The 24,881-nt window shown below is 40.7% G+C and overlaps 1 protein-coding gene across 20 annotated transcripts in view; it reads left to right on the top strand.

Annotated features, from left to right (window-relative positions):
* MSI2 (musashi RNA binding protein 2) overlaps window positions 1–24,881 on the top strand; it is a 561,091-nt gene that overhangs the window by 167,283 nt on the left and 368,927 nt on the right. For all 20 annotated transcript variants that reach the window (XR_006356258.1, XR_006356257.1, XR_006356256.1 and 17 more), the window contains exon 6: window positions 18,689–18,781. Coding sequence is in view for 17 of the 20 variants with exons in the window: in XM_044000333.1 (XP_043856268.1) it covers window positions 18,689–18,781 (93 nt within the window). In the remaining 3 variants the exon portion in view is untranslated. The remainder of the gene's footprint in view (window positions 1–18,688; window positions 18,782–24,881) is intronic.

Raw genomic sequence — 24,881 nt, 5'->3', positions numbered from 1 at the left:
CTTTAATAATCTTTTTTTAAAATAATATCTCTTCTTGTCATTCTCTCCCCACCTCACTCCCTTCCATTATTACAGTATACCCACTTGCTCCAGTGTGTCATATGCAATGGAAAGAATACAGAGTCTAAAGCCAAAAGATCTGTGTTCAAATCCAGATTCTGCTCCTTACCCTTTTAACACCAAGAAAGTCACTGTGCCTCATTTTCCTCATCTGTAAATCTAAATCTGTAAAATGAGGAGTACATTCTAAGGCCTTTCCAGCTTGAAATCTGGAATACTATGAAGGAAAGAAGGCCAGATTTGACATCAGGGAGCCTGTGATCCAATCCTGGCTTTATCACTTTTTCCCTGCGTGACCTGGAACAAGTCATTCCACCTGAGTTTCCTTATCTGTGACATGGGCAGCTTGAATTGAATGGCCTCTGAGTTCCCTTTTTTGTTCTTCTTGTTGTCATTGTTGAATCGTTTCAGTCATGTCCAATTCTTTGTGACCCCATTTGGGGTTTTCATGGCAAAGAAAATTAATTGGTTTGCCATTTCCTTCTCTGGGATGAGGAACCGAAGCGTACAGGGTTAAGTGACTTGCCCAGGGTCATACGGCTGGTAAATATCTGAGGTGGGATTTGAACACATGAAGATGAGTTTTCCTAGTTCCAAGTCCAGTGTTCTATCTACCATGCCATCTAGCTGCCCATTTTTCAGCTCTAGCTTTACGATAATCTCCTTATTTTAGTAGCAACCTGATGCTGTAGGTAATGAAGTGGAGGTGTGCAGTGCTCTTCAATGACTTACCTAGTCTTAAGACTTGTTAGTAGACACTTACTGCCTCCCCAGTGCTAAGACTTCCATTTTCACTTCCCCCAAAAGTAGCTATTTTGGGATCAGTGAGCCCAGATTCCAAACCCAGGGAAAATATGGGAGTGCTTTTAGTCCAGTCAGGGCCTAAAGATTCCTTCCAGATGAGGAGGTCCGAGCAAACTGGCCGGCTCAGGACCCAGAAGGTCAGACAGCAGAAACTGAAGGTCTTCAAGCCAAGGTTGGATGACCACTTGTCTGGCATGGTGTAGGGAGGATTCTTGTTCTGTTATAGGTTAGCCAAAGGCCTCTGAGGTCTGTTCCAACTCTGATGTGAACGGACAGATTTAGTAGGGACCTTTTGGTTTGCTTGTCTCCTTTTCTCAAAAGAAATTTGCTAAGTGTCAGGGCTAAAAGGAGTGAGATCAGCACTTTGCAAGGTTGGACTTGGTTTCTCTTGCTGACGAGAGAAGTTTGCTTCTTCTGATCTATCTAAATGTCTCTCATAAACCAGCCAACCAAATAAGGCTCTTACATTATGTATGGTCTCTACCCAGTTCTGTGCCCTCTTGCATCCCCCCTCTTTTTCTAATTTGAAATCTTGTTTGGCAAAGCAAACTAGGCTAGAAAATGACCAAACCTCCCTCCAAAGACTGCTGTTTTTTCATGTGGACAGCAAAAGGAATACCTGCTGTATCTTGCACTATCATCCGGAAAATCCTATCTTGATTGCTAGGGGCTGCTCCCACATTGGAAACCTTTTTACTGGACTGGAGACACTTCTCCTGTGGAGAGATGGTGGGGATGTTCCATAGACATTAGTTTTGCTCATAGAGCAGATTAGGTATAACACGCTCATCAAGAGCTGATTGCCATGTGCAGCTAAGATATGCAAATGAGGTTAATCAAGGCTAAGGGTTAAAGTTTCCATTTGTTCTTTTCATGAATTTAACTAGAGAGCTTTTGGGGTGGAGGGGGTGGTGTATGTCTATAGGGGTACATCTGGAAAATTTGCTTTAAGACTTGCCTGTTTGCAGAATTTTTATTTCTCCCAATAAGATTTTTACCAAAGAAGTTGCTGCTTATGAACTGATGCAAGGTGAAGTCAACAGAACCAGGAAAATATATATATATATATATATACATACAAATGAGCAGAACATTGTAAAATAAATTCTGAACACAGCACCAATCCTTTCTATAGCTTGTTTGCCTGTTGTCTCCCCCATTAGACTGAGTTCCTTGAAAACAGGGATCATTTTTTACTTTTCTTTGTCCGCCTTTCACTTAGTCTAGTGCTTGGCATGTTGTAGATGCTCAATAAATGTATGTTTAGAAGAGATATAACCATGAACATACCTTTCTCCCTCTCCCTTTCTCTCTCTCTTGCTGAGTTTTAGGGGCCAGTGGTTGTGGAATTTTTCCATATACTTTTGGAACTGGAGTTGGTTTTGCTGAAGTGCTTCCTTCCTTCCCTCCCCTTTCCTGCTTTCTTTTTTATTCTTTGTTAGAAGTGGGGAAAGGGAAGACGCATATTGAAAAATGAAGGAAAGGGAAAAATTATATTGAAAAATGATGATACAAAACCAAAAGATATCAATAAAATTTTTAAAAAATTTAATTAGTTTCACCTTAAAAAATTACCACTCTAGATATGAAGAACAGTCAAACATTTATTAAACACCTACTATGTGTCAGGCACTGTACTAAGTGCTTGAGGTACAAAGAAAGACAAAAGACAGTCTCTGTCTTTGAGGCACTCACATGCTACTCTAACAATAGAATTTTAGGATGTCCGAGTTGCAAAAGGTCTGAATAGCTCATCTGATACAGTTCCTTCATTTTATAGACAGGAAACTGAGATGAAGAGAAAGGAAGTGATTTTCCCATCCTCACGGAGGGAATAAAAGGCAGGGTTTGGAATAAATCCCAGGAGTACCGATGCCTAGGCTTGTATCCTCACCCCTAATTGACAGAGGAACTGTGTTGTCAAAGTTCATTTGTGAATTCCTTGTTAGGAATTTGGAATTAATTTTTTGTCCTGGAATATCACACATGGTGGATGTTTGTGTCTTGTTGACATGGTACTATTAGTCCTTAGATACCTAAGTGGATCTTGAGACAGCAAGGTGGTACATGGAATAGAAAGGTGAACTGGGCTTAGAGTCCAGAAAACCTGCATCCAAATCCCCACCTAAGTCACTAGAGCTGTGTGCGCCAGAGGCACTTAATCTCTTTCAACCTCAGTTTCCCTAACTATAAAATGAGAGATTAAACTCAACGGCCTCCAAGGTCTGTTTGGATTCTTAATCTCTGAACCTTTCATCTGTGATATCATTGATGGGGGAATATTCCCTCCCAGGAGGCAAATTACAACCTATCCATACCTGCTCAGGCTTCCAAGCTCTTGTCTATGCCTGCTTATGAATTAACTCCAGGGAATCCAGTCCCCACCATGCTGGGAACATTCCCCACTTCCTGCTGACATCTGAGGATGATTGGTATACTCCTGAGGATATCAATGGACTACTTTATGTGGCCCACTGCCATTCCTCCAACTCTTGCTAGGCTACTGGCCCTAATTTTTAAAATCATACATTTCCCTGGTGTTCCTTATTCTAATTATTCTTCTAAATTTCTTATTTGTTGTATTTTTTTTAAGCTTCCTTGTACCAGCCTCTCCATTGCCCTCTTTGTGACCAGTTCCCATCATTAACATTCCACAATTTTCACCTCTCCATTATACCAATAGAAGAAGAGTATTTAAGAGTTGACCTTCTGTTGCTAGAAGTTTGACATCATTAAAGTAGCTTTGTCATTTCCTGAAGATAGTTTAGCTCCTTCAGCTTCTCCTATTTAATTCTAAGTCCGGCTCATTGTCTATTTGTTCTATCTGTCCAAGATACACGCCCATACCTACTCTAGACAAGAAATATAGACAACTCATATTCTTTACATTATAATATAGGCAATTGATATTCTTCATCCACTTGTTTTTTTCTGTATGGATGGTTAGTCCTAACTCTTTTGAGTGGTTATGAATCTTTTCCCTATAGCTCTGTACTGATGCAATCGGCAAAATGTCATCTACTTATAGGAGCTTCTAGAGGACCTCACTATATAGAAGGTGTCCCTCTTTGACTTTGATACCCTGGATGTTCTCCATTATAGTGGTGAACACCTTTGGCTAGCATATATCTGTTTTGATACATATATATGTATACACACACACATACACATATATGTATATATATATAAAATCAGAGGGCTGTTGTACAGGGCTATCTCAGTTTTATTATTTTTCAATTCATAATGAATAAACCTGATGTGTAGATAGGAGAAATCTTGTTGGCACAGAACCTTTACAGTAACATTTTGCTAAACCAAATCAAATGCTTTAAAAATAATCAACAGACATTAAGCATACTTCTTTCAGCCTATTGTATGAGGGTTAAGATACGTCCTCCTGTGAAATATCACTTGTAAAAGCCTTTCTTACATAGACCAACATTGAAGAGGTCTCCTGTGTGTGAAGATGTATCTCATAAACATTTTGTATAGATGAGAGAGTAGACACCTATATTGGTGGTAGATGATGTTTTTCAGTTACCTTTTTTGGTATTAATAAAGCCAGAGATTTTTTCCCAAAACTTTGCTATTTTTCTCTCCTTCAGATGCCTTCAAAATTGATCCCTCAGTACCCTTACACTTATGTCACTTATGTCACTTCCAACATAAGTCTCTCATGTATATGTGGGCTAATCATAATACAGCCACCACCTCCCCCTTTCTCTTTAAGGCCATTTCTCCTTTTTCTGAACACAAGGGATTTTCATGTCTTAAGTGTGATGATTCTATTGCCTGATGGTAAAAAAAAAAGTTTATTATAAACATCTTTGCAGATCTTTTCCATTTTTCTTCTGTTTGTTACCTTTTTTTAAATATGTCCTTCCTTCCTCTGCTTCTTCCCCCCTTGACTCTAGTTACTTGGGTGTTTGGCAAAACTTTCTTTTAATTGAATTTGCCTTCCATTGCTTCTCAGTGTTTTGTGAGATCTTGCATTTAATCTTCCACGAATCTTCTTCACAAGACATTACAAATCAATTTATATTTTATTCAATTCATATTTATGTTTTTATATATTTATAATTTATATTCAAACTGATGTATTTCATCGTTATCTCACTCCATTTTTGAGGGTACTTTTAAAGTTCTGTGTGTATGCCCTTTCCTGTCCATTACCCATCATTCATCATTAGTAAATTGTTTGTATTAGGTTGTAATTGAGTTCCTTCCATTGCAATGCAATTCTTTTTCTCATTTTTATTCTCTCTTCTAGCTTTGTACTAATTTTAACCTTTGCTCTAACAAGTTGATGACTTGACAATACGCAGATAACTGATTCAGAAGTGACTCCCACATCAAGAATGAGTCATTTCCTGTCCGTAGAAATGTAATTCAGTTATTTTTGTTTGTGATGTTAATTCAGTGTTTGCCTTGTCCAGGGTCTCCCAATTCCTTTCTCAAAGAGAATGTCTTCATGAGGTATAGGTATAAGGTTTTAGTGTAATCTATAATGCTTTTTGGCTTCTCCCATTCCTTAATTTCTGATCCATATTTTCCAGTGTATTTCTTGCCATTCTCACCTATTCACACCTTTGTATTGAACTCACTGAGTATTATAGCTATATGTTATTGTTGTTGGGTTGTTCAGTTGTATCTGACTCTCTGTGTTCCCATGGACCACAGAGTCCATGGGGTTTTCTTGGCAAAGATACTGGAATGGTTCACCATTTCCTTCACCAGTGGGTTAAAGCAAGCATAGATTAAGTGACTTGCCCAGGGTCACACAGCTATTAAGTGTCTGAGGCCGGATATGAACTCAGATTTTTCTGACTCTCAGCTCAGCTCTCTATCCACTGAGCCATCTAGCTGCCTCCTATCATAGCTATATGTACATATAATTTGGAGGGTCTTAATGCATCCTTTGTAGACTTTTTCTCCCTCTTCATTCTCTGTCACACTTGTTGGTCTTTAAGCTACGGTTATTTTCATGGTGTCTTTTTGCAAATACTGATCATGAGCTCTGCAATACAAGATGACCAAATGGCCCATGAAATGATATTTGTTGCTTCCTTTAGGCATGCAATAAAACCCATTTTGTCAATTCCTTTATGTACCTTTCCAAGGAGAACCTGAGCCACCCTTTCATTTAGCTGCAACTCCTTTCTTTTGATTTTGTTTATAGTGAGAATGTAAAGAACTCTTCAGTTCCTCCAGTTTTGTGCCCACCAGTGTGGTCATTTAGCATGCCAGGAGCCAAGTGAAAGTGTATGGACAATCGAACCCAGCAACAGTGTGTGGTAGCCTTTGAGAACTCTGGGCCATTTCCATGCCTCATTGAAGCAGCAGAGGAGGACTTTGTGGAGGCACTATTGGATTCTCTTCCCCTTGTCCCCTCACCCCAACAATGTTTGCTCCCTCTGCAGTGAAAAAATAAAAAGAGAAAGAAGAAATCCAAGCAGCTTTGAACATCTAAAAGTCATTTGTTTTAAATTATATCATGACGAGGAAGACGTGAAAAAATGTTTTATTTTATGACCTAGAATGGCTAACTCTAAATCGCCAAACTGAAGTAAACTTCTAACATGGTCAAGGAGACACTGTGCTTTTCCTGCATTGGGCAAGCTCAGCGGGCATTTGCCAACTGTTTCCTGGAAAAGGAAAATGAGCTCAATCCAAACATTTTTCAGTGGAGGTTTAATGACTTGTCCAAGGTCATGCAGATTGTAGAAAGAACTCATTTTGGTATAGTATTTAGCTTTTCAAAGCTAAGCATTTTCTTTATAATAGTTTTTTAGTTAGGTAGTACAAGGAGGAGTATTGTGTTTTGTTGATGGTATAACTTAGGGAAGTTCAGTAACTTGCACAAGGTCACAGAGCTAATTAAAAGGCAGACCTGTAACTTGAACTGAAGGCCTTTGATTCCAACTTGAGGGCGTGTTTGTTCCCACTGTATTTACTATGTCTTGATAGTCAAGGTACAGTTGTTGTTCAGTCATTTTCAGTTATGTCTGACTCTTCATGATCCCATTTGGGGTTTTCTTGAGAAAGATATTGGAGCAGTTTGCCATTTCTTTCTTCAACTCACTTTACAGAAGAGGAAACTGATTCAAACAGGGTTAAGTGATTTGCCCAGGGTCATAGAGCTGGTTAGCATCTGAGGCCAGATTTGAACTCAGGGTGATGAATCTTCTTGACTCCAGGTCCAGCACTTTATCTGCTGCACCACCTAGCTACCCCAGGGGATAATATGGATTAAATCAGCCTAGGAACTGTATGACATGGTTGCTATGGGAAAAAGGATTCTGAGTTTCCATTTGGGATCATGGGCTCACATGCATTTCTTTGCTGTCCCTTAGTAGCTCATTAACTGTGCACATGCATATAGGAGAGGGAGTTTCTTCTTTGTCAATTACACCCCAGGTGTTCTAGATGAGAGAACAAGAGCAGGTGTAGCCATTCAGAAGCCAGACTGTATGATCAGTTCAATCCAACATACTGTGTGCGCAAGGGACTTGGCTAAGGTTTGAGCAGCTCTTATCTTAGAGTTAGAGGTACTTTAGACCCATTATTTTCTCCTAGCCTTGATTTAAGTCAGAGCCTTATCTTTTAATGCTCATTCTCTAGATGAGGGCAGGTAACTTAGTCTTTAGGATGCCATGATATGAATAAAAAATGCTTTGAGAAGTATAGTGTTGGGGGCAGCTAGGTGGTGTAGTGGATAAAGCACCGGCCTTGGATTCAGGAGGACCTGAGTTCCGATCTAGCCTCAGACACTTGACACTTACTAGCTGTGTGACCCTGGGCAAGTCACTTAACCCTCATTGCCTCACCAAAAAACAACAACAAACAAACAAAAAAAAGAGAAAAGTATAGTGGTTTATATATGCAAAATTTAAGAAAGATTATTAGAAAGACAGGTAATATAATAAAAGTATTGGAACCAGCAGACATGGGTATGGATTTCTACCCCAACACTCACTGCCTGTGTAATAATGGGCAATGGCACTTCACCTATTTGAGCCTGTTTCCTTGCCTGTAAAATGGTGATAATCCTTGTCTATTTTACAAGACTAAAGTAAGGATAGAGATAGGAACTAAACCTTTAATTCCATTGCTATGGGGAAGGTTGTTTTTTTTGTTTTTTTTTTTTTAGTGAGGCAATTGGGGTTAAGTGATTTGCCCAGGGTCACACAGCTAGTAAGTGTTAAATGTCTGAGGCCGGATTTGAACTCAGGTACTCCTGACTTCAGAGCCGGTGCTCTATCCACTGCACCACCTAGCTGCCCCTATGGGGAATTTCTTGATGAGAAAACTTCCCCTACCAATGCAGGTTGGCACCTTCTTTGCAAGTGATAGTCTTATGGAGTTGCCTAGAGCCCTTAGATGTTAAATGACTCACCCAAGGTCACACAGCTAGTTTGTGTCTGAGGCAGGGCTTGAGCTTAGCTCTTCCTGGTTCCACTACCCCATGCTGTCATTCTGAAGTGAAAGAATATATGGAAAATGCTCTATATCTGAGAAGTGCTGAATAGAGGTAAGCTGCCTAGTAGGTAATAACTAGTAATAATGATAGCTAGTGTTTCTATAGCCCCTACAATGCACAGTGTCTGTAAAGCACTGTGCTAAGTGCTTACAAACATGAAATCATTTTACTATCACAACAACCCTGAGACGGGTGCTATTATTATCCCCATTTTATAGTTAAGGAAAGTGAGACAGAGGTTGTGACTTGCCCAGGGTCACACAGCTAGTAAGTGTCTGAAGTCAGATTCGAAGTCAGGTTTTCCTGACTCCAAGCCCAGTGCCACCTAACTAACTGCCTAGGTACAGATTATACATTTCTGGATTTGCTTCAGTGGTATTGATAGAACATCTAGCCCATGTGTGGTACCATTTCCTTAGCTGACCCAGGCTGATGATCTTAGTCCATACCAGTCCTGTTATCCCTTTGGGGTCCTTTCTTTGATTCCGCTTAGACCAAGTTTAACGGATATCCTTTGGATTCTGGTCCATTGACTTTTTTTTAAACATTTACAATATGTATTTCTATCTTCTATTGTTTATGTCACTTTTGGTTCTAAATCTATCCCTTCCCTTTTCCCTCCCTTACCCTTTGTAAAAAAAAAAAGAGTAACAAAATAAGAACAAGCAGTTGAGCAAAATTCACTAATTAACCCAGTTTGATAACACAAGCAGTGCTCTCCACCCATAGCCCCTAACTTTATTGTTTTTGTTTATTTCTGGGTGCAGAGCAATGAGCGTTAAGTGACTTGCCCAGGGTCACACAGCTAGTAAGTGTCAAGTGTCTGAGGCTGGATTTGAACCCAGGTCATCCTGAATCCAGGGCTGGTGCTTTATCCACTGTGCCACCTAGCTGCCCCAGCCCCTCACTTTTGCAAAGAAGGGAGAGAAGTAGGTTTTCTTGTTTCTTCTGGGACAAACCTGGTCATTTCAATTACTGAGCATTCCAATTTTGTGTGCATTTTGCTTGTTTTGCTTCATTTTGGGGGCTTTTCTTTTATATTGTTAGAGTCCTTATCCTTTGCGGTTCATTTAAAGACTTTTTTTAATGCAGAAAAAGGACTAGCAAATATTAATAGCTTTGGGATCAAATATTATTATTTTCTGATTGCATTTGTATTATTGCAATCACTGCAACAGCCCCATGGGGCCATTCTATATGGAAAACTCACAAGACCCCAACATTTAGTTGAATGCTTGGCAGATAGTAAATACTTAATAAATGGTAAGTTGACTGACTGAAGCATGTTGAGATGATGAGTAAGGAGGAAGAAGGCCGTAACCTCCTGGCTTATATCATAGTTAGAGGTGATGAAACTGCCCATTGGCTTCATAGCAAGCTAGGGCATCAGTAAATTGTGTGATGGTCAGTTGCCAAACTCTGCCCCATATTTTGGATTTTACAGCAAGGTTCTGAACTTCTCACATTTTTATGTTGAACAGCCATGGACACAGACTGTCTCTTTCATCCTTCCCCAATCCTCTCTCAGATCCCCTTGTGTCTTGGTACCAGGTCAGAACTATTGTTCCCCAGCACAGATCACAGATCACAGATCAGACCGGCCTAGTGGTGGACAGCTCTTTTTTGGAAAGGAGAGAAAAGTGAGTGAAAAGAGGGATAGAAGCAAGGATAGTTTAAAAAAAAAGAGAGAGAGAGAGAGAAGGATGGGCAGGTGTTTAAAACATTTGCTTGGGGCTGGTGAGCAGAAGAGATTTTCAAAATGAGCAAATGTGAGATGGAGGCGGTTGGCGCTGAGATATAGAGCCCGAATCTTACTGTCTTGCTGATGAGGTCCTGTAATTTCATTACAAGATCATTTTCCCCATTAGGTGAGTTATTGTTGTTTTAATCAGAGGTAATGTTGTAATCTGACCATGCAGCATAATTGAGTATAAAATATTTTTCATTCCCATATAGACCAAGGATTTTCCCCCAATTATAAGTCATTTCCAAAAGCGCCCAGGCCCCAAGAAGGATGCATTGTCAAGCCACAGATTAGGTTCTAGGGCTTTGGTTAATATGTTTTGGGGGCGAGGCAAGGGAAAAGCCTTGAAGAAACATTGAGGCTTATGTTTGTAATGAGTTTTCCTCTGAAGTTAATGTAATTTCTGCAATTTGGGATGCAAATAAAATACTTTGGCACCTTTTGTAGGCTGGGCAAATTAGGGCAATGGAGACTGGCAGAAGGAGCTCTGGGAGAAGGGGTGGGGGTGGTGGGACAGACAACCAGTTAGATGAGTTTGGTTGGCCATTTAGTTGACTCATTTTAAGGCTTTTACCCTTAAATCCTTTATGTGAGGAATTTCTTTGGCCAGACCACCTACCATTTTGTTCATCCTTGGGGACTGGGCTTGGGCAGATCTGGAAAGTGGAGGGTGGGGAGAGCTCTCCACATTGATGTTTCTGGACATATCATCTCTCCTATAATATCCCCACCCCGTTGCCCTCTTGTTGCTAGGCTGGGTCGACAGGAAGTCTGCTTTGATGTTTTTCACCATCTGGCTGGCTTTTTGTGTGTGTTTAAAGAGGACTGTAGGCAGAGGGCATTGCTTACCATGAGGGATAAATCCCTACAGGTAGAGTATTTAATCATCAGAGACAGGTATTTGGTTGAGGTGGGGGGCATGGGAGGGGGCTTACCTCATAACTGTCTTGTATTCCTTCCCCCCCTCCCCAATTTTTCCTTATCCTAAGCTCAGTGTAGCAAATACCTATCAAGGAATTGTTCAGGATACCTGTATATAAGCCCAGCATTGGTATATTTTGTTAGAGAGTCAGTTAAGAATAGTGGAACAGACACCAGACTTTGACTCAAGGGACATGATACTTACTGAGTGACAGTGAGTAAGTCATTTCCCCCTAAGTTAGATGAGAGAATTTCAAAGATCCCTTCCTGTGACTTGATGACTCAAATCATGTTTCATGGTTGGAATCGGTTATTCTTGCAAAGTTCTTGATTCTTTCCTCCCTTCTTATCCCATACTAAAAATCCCAGCACTGCCACTTCTCATGTGACTTCAGATAAATGACTTCACCTCCCTTGACCTCAGTTTCCTCTTCTGTACAATCAAGATATTAGTCTGGATTGTCTTGAAGTCTCCTTACAGCTGGTATTCTATAATCCTAGGTTCTTTCTTTCAGTGTTTCATAGCCACAGTCTATAACAAATTTACTGGTTCACAAAACTTTTACTGCCAGAGATCTTTATTTTTTAAAACCTATTAAAAATTGGTCTCCCTCTCCCTCCTCCCCTCCTCCATGCCTGCCTGCCCCTCCGTCTCTGTCTCTCTCTGTCTCTCTCTGTCTCTCTCTGTCTCTCTGTCTCTCTCTCTCTCTCTCTCTCTCTCTCTCTCTCTCTCTCTCTCTCTCTCAATTAACCCTTTCTCTCCCCTCCCTCCCCTACCCCTCGAGTTACCAGTGACAAAGGTGGAGCTTTGTCTGTTTTGCCATTCTGCTATGTAGTTTAGGTTGGGAAACCCTACTAGAGGTAACACAATTTCAAGCAATTCACCAAGGTGTGAGAGCGTCTATTAGCTTGGCTTGGTTCTTGAGCAGTAAAAGCTGGCAGAGTTGAACGGAGAAAAGATGCTATTGTAAGTGTGAGGCTGGGAAGTATTGCCAAGCCAACAAATGGCTTGTGTTCTCTTGCGGGGGGAGTGTGTATAGCCAAGAAATGGAAAGACCTTTGCAGGAAATTGTTGATGGTAAGGGCTGGCTTCCCTCTGTGTGCCTCATCATGTAGATAGCCATTCCTTTCCAAGGCCGTTTCATGCCCAGAGTGTATTCTCCAGTGTTGGGGTTTATGCTTGATGGTAGTAGTAGTCATTTTGGGGGAGGGGGCATTGATTTTTTTTTATCATGTCATAGATTTAGAGCTGCAGGTGACATGAGGTCATCTAGGCCATTCTTCTTCCCAGTGCGCCCCCCCCCCTTCGCAATTTATAGCTAAGGAAAGTGAGGAATGTAAGAAACTTTTGAAAGATCACACTGTTGGTAAGCAGCAAATCTGGGATTCAAAACCAGGGCTTCTGACTCCAAATTCAATGATCTTCCCATTGTGTCATGCTGTCCTCATACTTACTGATTTTCAGATCTACTTAGTTAATAGTATTCATTCATTTTTTTCACATGATCCTCAGCCTCTGTAGGAAGTAGCAGATGTAGATATCCCCAAGTTAATTTCTTAAAATTATTTTACCTTTATTTCACTTCTTTTCAAAAACAGAAAAAACCTTACCAATAGCCCTAGAATCTGACACATCAAATGGAAAGACAGGATATCTTCTTCCTTCCCTCCCTCTCTTCCTTCCTTCCTTCCTTCCTTCCTTCCTTCCTTCCTTCCTTCCTTCCTTCCTTCCTTCCTTCCTTCCTTCCTTCCTCTCTCCTTCTCTCCTCTCTTCTTCCCTCCTCTCTCCTTCCCTCTCTGGAAGGACTAAATCTTTAGACAAGGGTAAAGAGATAGAGGGTTATCTTCAATTTAACTTATAAGTTCTCTTGGTCCAGTTCTTAGATATAAATGGCGATATAATCGTGCTAGAAGAATGAGTGTTGGGGTTTCATTGGTAGAGCCAGAAATGCTTACATATGTGAAAAACAGCAACTTCCATTATCATTCTAGACACTCTCACCCCCTACCCCCAGTAAAACTATTGAATGGATCCCCTTCTGGCCTACTATGCCCAGAAGTGCCATTGCCTTAGAGGCTGGGGGTGGTAGGGGAGATGGGACACAGCTTTGCCCCAGTGGCTGTACCCAAACTGTACCCCCAAATATTCCTTTGGTGGAAAACATTTTTGTTTTCAAAATTCCTCTGTGATCACTGTGCCAAGGGATAGGGCATGGACCTGTGACTTCTTTGGTAGAAGAAATTCCCTTTGTTGGTGCAGACTAGCACCTTCCTTCCCACTTCTAGTCTTAAGAGAATTGCTGGGAGCTTTCAAAGGTTAAGTGACTTGCCCAGGATCTCCCCTCCTTTATGGGTAAGAGACAGGACTAGAACTTTGGTCTTCCTGGTCCTGAGGCCTGCTCCCCTCAATCAATCAATCAATCAATCAATCAATAAATAAGTAAATAAATAAATAAGTAAATAAATAAATAAATAAATAAAATACATGAAAGCTGGGATTTATGTAGCACTTTAAGATTTCTGAAGCACTTTGCCTTTGTGATTTCATTTAATCCTAACAACAATCCTTTGATGTAGGTATCATTATTATTCCCATTTTACAGATGAGGAAATGCAGGGTCTGACAGGTTAAATGACTTGCCCAGTGTCACATAGTAGGCAGGAATTGATCGTGGGTCTTCCTCACCCCAAGCCTTGCACATTTAAACATTTAAAAAACAAAAGCCATGCTTCAAAAAAAAGTAAGCAGCAGAATGGATTATTGGGATTGTCTGTCCAGGGAGAGATGACTGGCTCTGTGTTTGGCTGGTCCACGTGGCACCGTGAACATTGGAGGGGTCCAGGGACCATGTCTCCTGATCTTGCATCCCCAGCTCAAAGCAGGCCAAAGAACACTTCCTGGAGTTAATGATTGCATCATCCCAATGGCCAAATGTTGGGCCCAGCAGCTGTCCAAGAAGAAAAGTCACAGGTGGTATGGACATTTGGGAAGTAGAAAAGTCCCAGCATCCTGATTCCTTCTCTTTCCCAAGGGCATGGCACTCTCTTAGATGTTGAATGGGAGTGTTCGCAGGTGAGCAGTAGGCTACCCTGCAGCATTTCAGTCCCAGCCAGATCAGGGGATAAATGCCAGTGGCCTAAACCCTTGGATCATCTGGCTAGTTCAGCCCACGTGAGTAATTCTTTCCTGTGCTGAAAAGATGCTTTACCAGCTTTTTGGGGTATTATTCCTGGCTTTCAGACCTGTGCGGGCCCAAAGACAAGTTGTGAATAGACTGTTCATAGGTTCATAGCTCCAGAGAGGGAAGTGACTTTTAAGGCCACTTAGTTCAACCTCCTCATTTTACCAATGGGGAAATTGAAGTTCTGGAAGGTTTTGTGACTTGCCTGAGATTGTATAGGTCCTAACTGTCCCAGGCTGGATTTGAATGTAAGCTCCTTGAGGGAGCTCATTTTGGTTTTTACATCCCTAGCATCCAGCATAACATCTGGCACATTCCTTAAATGTCCTGCTTAAATATGTGCTAATTACAATATTTATGATCTTAAATGATTTTAGGTATTGCTTATGTGTAAACTCATTCAGATTGGAGTCCATGATGTTTAGAGGAGAAGGATGAGGTTTAACTCCCCTCCCCACTTTGTGAACACATCCACGGGAGGGGGGCGAACCCGCACCCCTCTTTGAATTGTAGTGATTAAAAAAGAAGACATTTGGACTTTAGCCTCACCATGACACTGGAGAAGCTAGACCAGGATCTGCCTTCCTCTCCCCACCACCCCTTCCCCAAGAGCAAAGGAAATGAAAGGCTGCTAGAGATGAGAATGGCACAGGGCTTTCCTCCTTCCTGGTCCCCCATATGCAAATCATTTAGCTACCCACAACCCATTCAGCTGTAATAGAGCCTAGATTCCCAGAGTAAATCATTTCCATTCCCACCACTGTTCCCTTGGTAGGAAAAACAACAAGAGGTCAACCCCTGAGCTCCGTAGCTCCTCCCCGGCTGTGCTGCTGACTCCTGCGGGGGCAACGTCAGTGAGCAGCTAACCATGTGTCTCACAAATCCCCACTGACCTTTTCATGTCTGGAAGGTTTTGATGAAAACCATTTCCCTTTAGTGTTGCTCAAAGAGTGGGACTTTAGGGGCAGCTAGGTGGCGCAGTGGAGAAAGCACGGCCATGGATTCAGGAGGACCTGAGTTCAAATGCGGCCTCAGACACTTGACACTTATTAGCTGTGTGACCCTGGGCAAGTCACTTAACCCTCATTGCCCTGCAAAAAACAAAACCCCAAAAAAATATATTCTTAAGAGTGGGGCTTTAGTCACTGTATCCAAATGGCTTCTTGGGGAGGATGTTTTTTAGTAAACTTTTGATAGATTTGTACCCTTTGGTCATGCCCATAGATTCGTGTGTGTGTGTGTCTGAACTTTTGTATGACACTTTTTAAAAAGACCTTTGGGGAGTCTATGTGGCTCTAACAGCTAACTGGTGGATCTCGTTTTCCAATGTAGTTTCATGTTTGTGCCACAGCTGTTGAGTGGAGGATGTAAAAAGAAAGTTTTCATTTAATAAGACTTTTGGTCTTGCCTGTGACTGGGGGCTGGAACACATGGTTTGCTTCAGCAATCTGGAATGAAGAAAACTTTCAGGCTTTTCATTCTCTGCCCCCCCCCCCCATGGGAATACAGGTATGGGCTTCCTGAAAACCCTCTGAAAAACTACAGGAAGAGCGGAATCCCATTTACAAAACAGAAATTAGGGAAACATTATTCATGTGACTAGAGGATTCCCCCAGGATCCCTTTGAAATGCGAAAGGGAGCACACTGCTTATTTACAGATCATTTAAGTGTTTGGTTGCAGACCATTAATTACAGTTTGGCTGGGGGGGGGGGGGGTTAAAGCTAAAGTGTTAGGAGCCCCTGCCAATCTGGAAGTCAGTTAAAAGTGCCGACAAAGCATTTCCGAAATTACAATGTAAATGAAGTTGAAAGGGAGATTGGACTCAGGATGCAGCTTTGGATTTGTGGTCCCAGTGGACCTGAGTTTAAATCATGCTCCAACATTTACCACCTGTGTGGCTTTAGGCAAAACAACTTTCTCTACCCCACAGTTTTCCTCATATGTCAAATGAGCTTGTGGACCTCCTTTGACATATGACCTTTAAGGGCCCTTTCAGCGCTAAATATGATATTTTAGTGCAGTCCTCTGGGATTCGTCCACAGTCTATTTCATAGGCATCATTTGAAGTCCACGTTAATTATGTAAATATAGCCTTTTCTCATATAGGCAGATCTTGAAAAATACAAGTTGACAGTTGGGGAAAGTGGTTCATTTTGGGATCTAGAAAGAACCTGTGGAATTTCTGTATATGCTTCCTCCCCTCCCCCTAACCTTGGCCTCTGTCAGGTAAACTCTGGATAGGATCAGAAGGGGAATCCTGGTGACTATAAGGAGGAATGGCTCTGGGAAGAGAGGGAAAAGAGCCTGGAAGAAACTGGAGCAGAGGGAGATTTCTGCTAGAGGTGTTGCCTTAAGGACAACCCTGCATTCTAGGAAAGAAAGTAGGCAAGAATGCTTTATTTCAAATCCCTTTATATCAGTTGCCCACCTGTTTACTGGAAATCACAGCAAATTATGCATGGAGCACAAAGTGTCAGAGATAGAACACACCTTGGAGTCAACTAGTATATGTATCTTCTTCCCTTTAAAAAGAGCTAAACTAGGTGGAGCAGTAGGTAAACAAGCTGGACATGGAGTCAGAAAGACCTGAGTTCAACTCTAGCCTCAGACACTAGCTGTGTGATCCTGCGCAAAAACCTCACCTTTATCTCCTTCAGTTTCCTTATCTGTCAAATGGGGATAATAATAACACTAACCTCCAAGGTTGTTGTGAAGATCAAACGAGTTAATATTTGTAAGGGCTTGGCAAGCCTTAAAGTGCTCTATAAATGCTAGTTTGTTGTTGTTGTTATCATGTATGTTATTATTATTTTTGGTGAGGCAATTGGGGTTAAGTGACTTGCCCAGGGTCTCACAGCCAGTAAGGGTTAAGTGTCTGAGGCCAGATTTGAACTCAGGTCCTCCTGAATCCAGGGTCGGTGCTTTATCCACTGCACCACCTAGCTGCCACTGATGTATGTTATTATTATTATTACTACTACTGCTCCTATGAGGTTCCTGAAAGCCAGACAGGTAAAATGACTTGCCGCAAGTCTCACAGTGAATTAGCAGCACTAGATCCCAGGTGTCCTGACTTCCCCTCTCTTGCTTTCCCCACTTAATGGTGATTCCAACCATATTTTTTTTTACCCAAGTACAATTATTCCTTTCACATTTGGGGGGGTTAGGGGCATGGCAACCCCTTGATCTGGACAATCTCATAAACTTTTTTGTCTCTCCCTTCATACCAGAGAAGAAGTCTGAATTATTGTGGTATTAAAAGATAAACCCTGTTGATATTATACAATACTAAACATATATTTAATTCATTTCTGAGTTTCTAAACTTTTCCTGTGTCATCTACTGGTCTTCATGTGTTGTCTTTGGCTTCGGCAAAACCCCACCCAAATTCCCATTTAATTTCTCATGCCAAACTGCCATACATTGAAACCACAATAAGGAAAGTCGAGATGCGGAAGGGATAACTATTTATTATTCAGACTTTGTTTTTACCTATATAGTACACAGATATATGTATACCTTTATGTGCAAATATACTAAATCATACATTTATTATACACAAATAAGTTACCCACAACTTTTCTTCGAAGCCCCTGCCTGTGCAACATTACAGTTTTCAATCCTTCTGTTGTGTATATGAGTGAGAACAACTTATTTTCTTGCAAATACTCATCCTTTGCCAAGGGGCTCAGATTGCTCTGTTGAGTTTTCATGCAAAGCTTCCTTTCTTGGCCTCATTCCAGCCCACCAGCCCTTACTACCACTGAACCGCCTCCTTCCAAGGATCACAGATTCAGAATTTTAGGGCTGGAAAGCCACCATAACAGTCCAACCCCCTCACATTACAGATACAGAAACTGAGGCCCAGAGAGGTGAAGGAATTTGTTCAAAGGTAACATAAGTCAATAGCAGACCTGGGTTTCAGGCCCAGGGCCTCTTACCCTGGATCCAGAAGAGTCCTGTCTTGCAACGTTGTGTCCCATCTGTTTCCAGGCTCCTTGGTTAGATAGGCGATTCTGAAACCATCGAGCCATAAATCTGTGCTAGGATACGAAGTGATATGTCATCACTTCTCACCTGAAGGAATGATATGTTTGATTGTGTTTTGTCATGACTAGTTTGATGGGTATTTTCTCTCCCTATCCTATGCTTTTAGCTATCCTGTTGATGTAGGTCCCTTAGGAGAAAAATAGCTTTGAATTGTTGTGTTTTCTGTTTAGTAAATCATGATGGAGCTGGGTTTTATGATTGGAGGTCCCGTCCTTGGACTATAAGAAGTCTCCAAATTGGAAATAACCAGTTGCTACCTTTAGAACCCACTTGAATTTGAGTTGATTAGAAATTGGCTTCCTGGAGAAAGATTCTAATCCATCAGATTAGGCAGGTAGCTTGGGAAAATAGTACATAACTTCAAATAATCAATTTGTTTAACCTCTCTCTCTCTCTCTCTCTCTCTCTCTCTCTCTCTCTCTCTCTCTCTCTCTCTCTCTCACAGATGGTCACAAGGACAAAGAAAATCTTTGTGGGCGGATTATCTGCGAATACAGTTGTAGAAGATGTAAAGCAATATTTTGAGCAGTTTGGCAAGGTAAGTGCCTGTGGTTTTTGGATGGTGGAGCCACATTATCCACTTTGTGTTTGGGATGTAACTGGAGTTCTCTTGCAACTTTCAGAAGTGCCTAGAATGACTTCATGTTCATGTCTAAATTCAGTAGGAGTTGTGAGGGAAGGGTCAGACTTGTAGGGAATGCACTGTTGTATGTGTCTCCATGAGTGCGGGGACAGCCTGACCTTTCAGTCTGATATTCCTGGCATTGTGATATCACATAGGGGAGAGGGACCAGGAGATTAGGGGTAGGGATGGAGAATAAGTGGATGAGGATTTAGAAAGAGTAGATTATGAGTTTGAGATGATAGTTGTTTTGACAGAGACTAGAAAAGGGGGCTCTTAGTGATTAGTTACCTGGCTTGATGCTGTTGCTTTCTAGAAGATACATTGACTAATTTCAGAAAAAACATGGGAGGATTTGTATGAATTGATACAGAGCACAGTAAACAGAACCAAGAGAACAAGATGTACAGCGACTACAACAACTGTAAATGAATGTGATTGGTAAAAGGAAGTGGAATATTGAGTAATAGAAAAACCATGAACAGCCCAGAGAGGAGATGATGGGACATACCCTTCCCTAGTAACAGAAGTGGAAGACTGATAGGACAGAATATCACAGGCAGTATCATATATTGTGGTCTGTGTTTTGGATGATTGTGTTGGGTTGTTTTCTTTGTCACTGGGAAAATTGAATCCAGAGGGGGAGTGTGTATGGGGGGAATGCTATAAAGACAAAAGGTGGGGGCAGCTAGATGGCGCAGTGGTTAAAGCACCGGCCCTGAATTCAGGAGTACCTGAGTTCAAATCAGGCCTCAGATGCTTGACACTTACTAGCTGTGTGACCCTGGGTAAGTCACTTAACCCCCATTGCCTGCAAAAAAAAAAAAAAAGACAAAAGGTACCACTAAAATATGCAAACATGTAAAAACAGAAGGAGAAAACTCAATTTTAGTGGGCAATTTATTTTACTACTTTAAATCTAGTAATAGCCAAGACTTTCTCATCTACACCTTTATATGTCTACAGTGTACTCCAATGAAAAGGCCCAAAGGTATTGAAATCATGTTTGTTCTTCTGTAAGGAGGAAGGGAAAAATATGTGGAAACTATAATAAACCCAAAAGAATGAGAGAGAAAGACAGACAAAGTGAAAGAGGAAGGAGAGTGAGACAGAGATAGAGAAAACCACAGAGATAGAGATAGAGAGACACACAGAGAGAAACAAACATGAATAGAGATGGCTTTCTTGGGTTCTGTACAGCTGAGCCGTTCTCTGCTAAGACACCCAAGGGAGAGCCTGTGAATACTACCAACCTATAGCCGATAAGAGTTCTCAGGCTGAATATCTGTGAGATGGCAGTAAAAGTATCCCTAAGGCCTCCGTTGCCTAGAACAGGCTGGGAGCAACATTTAGAGCCATAAATCAGTCAGGAAAGAGTGTGCTCTTTTTGCTGTGTATTCACTTCTGCCTCGAGGACCCCCTTTTTGCCCTGTTTCTATGGGGAATCTGGTCCCATAGAGTTTGGCCTTTTCCTCAGAGAGGCACCTTTCTTGTTGTGTGTGTGTTCCAGCACCCAGCATGACACCTTGTGGGGTGCACACTATGCATTTAATTAAAATGTTTGTTGAATTGATTTCAAGTGGGGCAGCTGTTATATAGCTGTCCCCATTGCAGTCCTGGAATAACAGCTCACATTTATATAGCACTTCAGGGATTGTAAAGTTCATTACATAGAGTATCTCACTTGACCTTCAGAACACCACTGTGAGATCAGCAATCTTGTTATCCCCATTTTACAGGTGAGGAAACTGAGGTACAGAGCAGTGAAGTGATTTTTTTTTTCCCCAGTCACATAGCCGGTAACTTTCTGAGGTGGGATTTGAACTTGTGTCTTCCTGACTCTTTACCGAGCTTGGGTAGCCTGAGTCATATCCAGGATGGGCTGAGCCAAGGGTGTTGCCAAATCATCAGGTGACTCAGTCTCTCCTTACCCTTGTGCCATCCCTTCCACCTTGGCTTTATGGTTTAGTTTATTGTATGTGTCCTGTCATCAGGGCAGATTCTGTGATATTCTTGACTCTTCCTTTCTAGAATTCAAAGGGTTGACATCTTGTAGACTTCATTGTCTAGGCATGGCCAGTCTTCTAGTATTATCAGAAAGTCCTTAGTTTATTGAATGGAGAGGCAGCATGTAATAGTGCAGGAATTCTTAACATTTATTCTGTATTTTGCACTCTTTTGGCAGTCTGCTGAAATCTAGGGACCCTTCCTCAGAATGATATTTTTAAATCATTGAAAGAAATGCTAAATTTCACTTAGAACTTTGTAAAAATATATATATATATGTTGTCCCCCATCCTTGTTCATGAACCTCTTGAAATCTGTCCATGGACCACTTGGTGATGTGGATCTCATGTTAGGAACTCCTACACTAGTTGATAAGGAACTGGATATGAAAGCAGAAAGACCTGTGTTCAAATCCTGCTGCAAGCACTTGCCAGCTCTGTGACTCTGGGCAAGTTCCTTAACCTCTCTGTTCCTCAGTTCCTTATCTATAAGGTCCCTTCCAGCTCTACATCTTTCCTCCTATGTCTGATAGCCATGAGGCTATTAACTTGGAGTAGGTATGGGGTAACACTAAACCTTCCAGATGACTTGCTCACCCAATTCCCATCCCAACCAACCAAGAGCACGCATTTGTGAGGTCACTGGATGGGAGTAAGGGTATAGTCTTTGGCCTTGGGGTGGAGTTTTTCTCTATGTGAAGTTAATCGACCCATGTGGCAATCAAAGTCAAGTAACAGAAAATCAAAACTCTTTATCCTGTCCTTTGTAATTTGGCACACTGACACAGCTGTCCCTTAAGGTTGATTCTGAAACAACTTTACAAATAGCCATTTGCTCAATCCCTTGGGTGAGTGATGATTAATGCCAAGAAGACCATATGGAATACCAATGTATTGGTTGAGTATTTCTCTATGAGGCTGGTTTAAAATACCAGGTGAGTGGGGCAGCTAGATGGCGCAGTGGATAGAGCACTGGCCCTGGAGTCAGGAGTATCTGAGTTCAAATCCGGCCTCAGACATTTAACACTTACTAGCTGTGTGACCCTAGGCAAGTCACTTAACCCCAATTACCTCACTTAAAAAAAAAATACCAGGTGAGTGTTGTCTAACACCTAACACCACCTTACTAGGGGAAGAGTCTGGAAGGAGTTGAACCCTCGGATTTCCATTGTAGGGTATATGTTAATCTGATGATGACCCCAATGTGGAGTAAGGGTGGTAGAAATGCTTTTATTCATGAGTTGAGTTTTTTTTTTTCCCCTTCAAGTCTAAACCTGTCTTGGAATTTTATAAACATATTGAAGAATGTGTGTGTGTGTGTGTGTGTGTGTGTGTGTGTGTGTGTGTGTGTGTGTGTATAAAAAAGGAAATCGACTTTGCTTAGAGAACTCTTATTACATTGCTCCAAACAGGTTCCTACCTGTCGGTATGCTGTCTCTTCTGTACCCCTACCTCTAAGTTTCTTCTTTCTCTTTAAAAACAAAACAAAACAAAAAACTTCTAACAAAACACATCTTAAATTGTGGGTTTTTAAAAATTAGCTTTAGGACATTTTATTGGCATTTTAATATTTATATCAGCTGCATTTCTGATTGTGTCCTTCCCTTTTCCCTTACCCAGAGATCCAACTCTTGTATAAGAGAATAAAAAAGAAACAGTGGGGAAAAGCACATCAGCAAAACCAACACACCAACTGACTGAGGGAATATGTAATATTCCATATCCTTTATCTCTCTACCTCTGTGTTTTTATTAGCTTTTAAAAAATCTTCTAATTTTTAATAAATCTTAGTTAATAAATTCTTCTAATTCTAATTTTAAAACCTTCTTGTATAATGCTTTAAAGTTTACCAAGCACTTTATATGCTTCAGCAACCCTGCTAGGTAGTATAAGTGTCATAACCCATTTTACAGATGAGAAAAGTGAGGGTCAGAAAAGTGAATTGATTTGACCATGGTTTTATAGCCATTAAGTGGCAGAGCTGGAATTTGGACCCATATCTCTCAGTTTCTCATTAAATGTTCTTTCTTTTTTTAAAAAAAAGAAAAGTCTTATTGATACTTTTTATCCATAGTTAACATCTCCCAAGATCATTTCCTCAATATAGCTTTCTCTTGTGAAAAAGAATTACTGCTGATAACATTTGCCTTTTCCCAAGGCTGTAGACCACCCATTACTATCTCACTCCTCTGGTGACATGATTGGTCCTAGCATCGATCTGAATCCTGTTTTCAGAAAAAATTTCCTTTATAGTATGATTACTGTGTATATATTTTTTCTGGCTCTCCTTACTTGGTTTTGCATCAGTTCATGCAAGTCTTCTCAAGTTTTTTGAAGTCTTCCCATTTAAGTATTTTCCCATAATACTGGGAAACAGCCGGGGACATATAAATGGGCTCTTAGAACAGATCTACTTTTGTCAGGAATGGGTTAACTGTAGTTCTCTCTCACCCACACATCCTCCCTGTTGGTACTTACTGTGTATAAAACCACTCATTTAATTTTTCAATAACATTTACAGAATCCGGCAGGATGTGTAAACTTATCAAGCCTTTTATTAAAAGACTAAGGAGGCTTTTGGATATATCAAAACCATAATGCTCTCTTAGCTCATATTTTCAATGATAATAATAGTTTTTAATACTATGTGCTTGCATCTCCCTTTGGCTTGTCCCCAGAATATCCTATTATTTTATTTGGGCTCATCTTTTGTCCTTGTAAATTGTGTCTGCCCATCTTTTAGGACTATATATGGATTGTGCTAGAATCCTAATGTATCAAAGTATAAGATTTAGTTCCTTTAGGCAAATATATATCCATCCACTGTTTTTATTTTTCATCTTATGTTTTTTTTTCTAAGAAACAAACATTTCTTTTCCTTTCATTTTCCTCATATTAAAAAAAAAATCAAACGTAGGTATCAAGTATTTATAATCAAGCAAGACAAATTCCCACATTGGTTGTGTTCATATATATATATACACACACACACACACATATGTATATATGCAACATATGCATGTGTGTATATATGCACATATGGGAATAGAGCTATAAGTATATACATGCATGTGTGCATATGCATACTTATGTGTGTATGTTAGTATCTTAGTCTTCATCTCTGTTAAGAGATGTATAACATGCTAAAAACTGGGTTTTCTGGAATCATGTTTGGTCATTGAGTTTGTCCAGGTTCTTGTGTCTTCCAAAAGTTATACCCATCCACTAAGAAAAGAGATGATAAAACACTAGAAAAAAATCATTCAGGACTCAAGGAATATATAATCATGTTGGGGTAGATGAAGCACTTACAAATAAAAGAACCGAATGACCCTTTTACTAAAATCTATGAATCTGTGCCAATTAATAGTCCATAAGGAAAGCTCATCATGATGGTGATTAAGGTTTTCAACCCTGGGAAGTAGAAACAGGTGTCAACCATTTCTCAGATGAGCAATCTGAGGTTCAGAGGCGAAGTGATTTGCTCATGGTCACATAGCAAATAAATGTCTGTGGCTCAGGATTTCAACCTTCATTTTCCTGGCAACACTGTACTCTATCCCACTATAAAATGGGGGATTTGAGTGTTTTCCCACACATCACTATGATAAGTGGATACTTCGCTGGTTTTTGTTTCTGATAGCAGCACAGTATGCTGCTGTTGAGCTCTGGGTGCTGGTCTTAGTAAGTGATCGTCCTTACTCTCAGTTTAGTGGGCAAGAGAATGACACACCAAAGGAACTTTAATTTAATTGTTTAAATCTGGAGATTGGCTATTGGAAATGAATGTCTGTTTTTTCCTCCAAGTTTTTTCTTTCCCCCGACACAAGATTTTCTGGTTTAAAACCCTGGGAGGGGAATACAGCTATTTGTTTATATTTTAAGTGAGGTAATCAAATTGGGACACTATCAAAAAAGGATTATAATTTGAGCAACTAGACTTGAGTTATTTTTCTAGTCTTGCCACTGGGTAACAGTGGAGTATAAATGATGGCCAGCTTCCCGCATTC

The sequence above is a fragment of the Dromiciops gliroides genome, chromosome 4 (assembly GCF_019393635.1).
Source record: "Dromiciops gliroides isolate mDroGli1 chromosome 4, mDroGli1.pri, whole genome shotgun sequence".
Taxonomy (NCBI): Eukaryota; Metazoa; Chordata; class Mammalia; order Microbiotheria; family Microbiotheriidae; genus Dromiciops; species Dromiciops gliroides.
The sequence above is the reverse complement of the archived record's forward strand: the minus strand, read 5'-3'. Positions and strand labels throughout refer to the sequence as shown.